Source organism: Palaemon carinicauda, chromosome 13, assembly GCF_036898095.1.
Source record: "Palaemon carinicauda isolate YSFRI2023 chromosome 13, ASM3689809v2, whole genome shotgun sequence".
NCBI classification, from domain to species: Eukaryota; Metazoa; Arthropoda; class Malacostraca; order Decapoda; family Palaemonidae; genus Palaemon; species Palaemon carinicauda.
This window is the reverse complement of record NC_090737.1, coordinates 21,712,040-21,714,539: the sequence shown is the minus strand read 5'-3', so window position 1 is coordinate 21,714,539 and position 2,500 is coordinate 21,712,040. Positions and strand designations below refer to the sequence as shown.

Here is a 2,500-nt window from a genome sequence, read left to right as displayed (position 1 = left end):
AGAATATAGCCTATACAGCGCATAATATTGTGGTGGTAATAAAGATGAAAAATTAATTATATAAATTTTATTGGAACGGTAATATTTGATGCCATTACTAATACCAGAAATACTTACTATTTTTATTAGTGTTCTTTGATGATATTAACTGATTATGATCTAAAATTAATTACTCTTATTATTATTACTAGCCAAGCTACAACCCTAGTCAGAAAAGCAAGATGCTATAAGCCCAAAGGCTCCAATAGGGAAAAATAACCCAGTGAGGAAAGGAAATAAGGAAATAGATAAATGATGAGAACAAGTTAACAATAAAGCAGTTACTACTACTACTACTACTACTACAACTACTAATGCTAGTGCTGCTACTATTACTACTAATATTATTACTAGCACCTAAAGTACTAAAAAAATTTTTATTCCCATAATGTTAAAAAGTATTATTATTATTATTATTATTATTATTATTATAGACACGTTAATAAGAATGATTTCACTCCGCTCTTTCCAAATCCTTCCAATTGTCTTCGACATCCACACAAACCATTCAATCCCTTCTCTCATTGTTGTTGGTGTGAAAGCGACAAAAAAAAAAAAAATAACATAATTATGGGAAATCAATTAATACCTTCGGGAGGTGGGAGGCACAGAAAGAGAGAGAGAGAGAGAGACAGGAAATATACCCCCAGGGTGGGCAGCTAGGCCCACTAATTAAATCTTTTAAATAGGCCTCCCATGCACTGGTCGGAACAAACACACGAGCAGACCCACTCGCTTTTTTTTTTCTTTTTAATGTTTTGTGTGTGACTTGTTCCGACGGTGATTACCCATTTGTGACATCGGTTATAGGCTCACCCCATTCAGGGCATTCATCTCGCTGGAAAGCTACGGATAGGCCTCGATTTTTGTCTGCTCGTAGGCTTATGTCGAGTCAAGATGGACTAGTTAAACGCTCTGTCGGACGCTTAATTTCGGTCCTTTGAATGATTTTGATGGGTTTTATCAACTGTTTATCACTTTTAGACACTGGTCTGTAGTTTGTCACTTCTGTTTACTGGTCTGTAGTTTATCACTTCAGTTTACTGGTCTTTAGTAATTTGTTTAATGGTCTGTAGTTATCACTTTTTTTTTTGCTGGTCTTTAGTTTATCCGTTTTATTTACTGGTCGCGTGAATTTATCATTTTTGTTTACTGGTCTGTAGTTTATCACTTTTATTTACTGGTCTGTAGTAAATCAAATTTGTTTACTGGTCTGTGAGTTTATCACTTTTGTTTACTGGTCTAGTTTTATCACCTTTGTTTACTGGTCTGTAATTTATCACTTTTGTTTACTGGTCTGTAATTTATCACTTTTGTTTACTGGTCTGTAGTTTATCACTTTTATATACTAGTCTGTAGTTTATCAATTTTGTTTTACTGGCCTGTGAGTTAATCACTTTTGTTTACTGGTCTCTGATTTTATCACTTTTGTTTACTAGTCTGTAGTTTATCACTTTTGTTTACTGGTCTGTAGTTTATCAATTTTGTTTACTGGTCTGTGAGTTTAACATTATTAGTTTATTGAGGTGTAATTTATCACTTGTTTTTCGAAATGTGAGTTTATCATGCAATTTGTTGTTTATTATAAGAGGTAAATTAAAAAAGGACTTCAAGATGAAGACAGTGGAGAGAGTGGGGATTTGCCTAGCGCAAGGGGGGTGGGGGGGAGAGGGGAAGGTGGACGCGTTTCATGGCCTTATAACGACGGAGAATCGTAAGTTCTATAGGTCTATAGGCGGGCGGTCTCAAACAAGACCCCATAGGCCTCCATTCTCATCTTCGTCAAAAAAGCTTTTGTTTATGTTCAGTGGACTCGAGCGTAGGCCAATTCACCCAACCGATCTCTCTTGTGATAGGCCTACGGAGTTAATGTCATTAAGTGCCGTTTGTATTTCATTAGTCTACTATGAACAGGTCAAAGAAACTTAAGAGAAAGAGACCGATATTTTATTGCAAGTGGCCTTTTGGGTAAAGACCCGCTGGAGATTATACTTATTAATGATAATAACTGATTAAAAATGGTTGTATCCAGCATATCATGTATTGTTTATCCGTAAATGTTAAAATTATCCCATTAGATTTTTCGGTGTCGTAATTTAGTATTTTACCAGTAATATCTTTCTTGATTTAAGATAAGAATTCTGTACAAGTAAGCTGGATATTGATGTATTCCAAGAAACTAAATTATTCTTTGATATATTAAAAACTTTTTTGCAGAGTAGTAAATTGAAGTAAATAATATATATTTGTGTAATTGAAATGTCCAGAATATGACAATTTTGACTGTAATTAGTTATATGCCTGTAATGGAGTGTTTTTGTGTAACTCTTAATTAAGCCCAAGTATTGAATTGGAACTGATACCAAAAAAAGAGAGAGACCACACTCCAAATATAATGACTTCCTGGCTCTATTGTGATATCTATTTTTTGTCTCTTCCAAACAGGGAGGAGCCGAAGCTA

General features: G+C 34.4%; 1 protein-coding gene across 1 annotated transcript in view; it reads left to right on the top strand.

Moving 5' to 3' along the window:
- Positions 1–2,500, top strand: part of LOC137651462 (T-box transcription factor TBX3-like) — a gene marked incomplete at its 3' end in the record, with an annotated part of 396,907 nt that overhangs the window by 74,379 nt on the left and 320,028 nt on the right. Inside the window, exon 4 of the mRNA XM_068384687.1 lies at positions 2,485–2,500. This exon is cut by the window's right edge and continues 2 nt beyond it. Within this exon, the coding sequence (XP_068240788.1) occupies positions 2,485–2,500 (16 nt within the window). The remainder of the gene's footprint in view (positions 1–2,484) is intronic.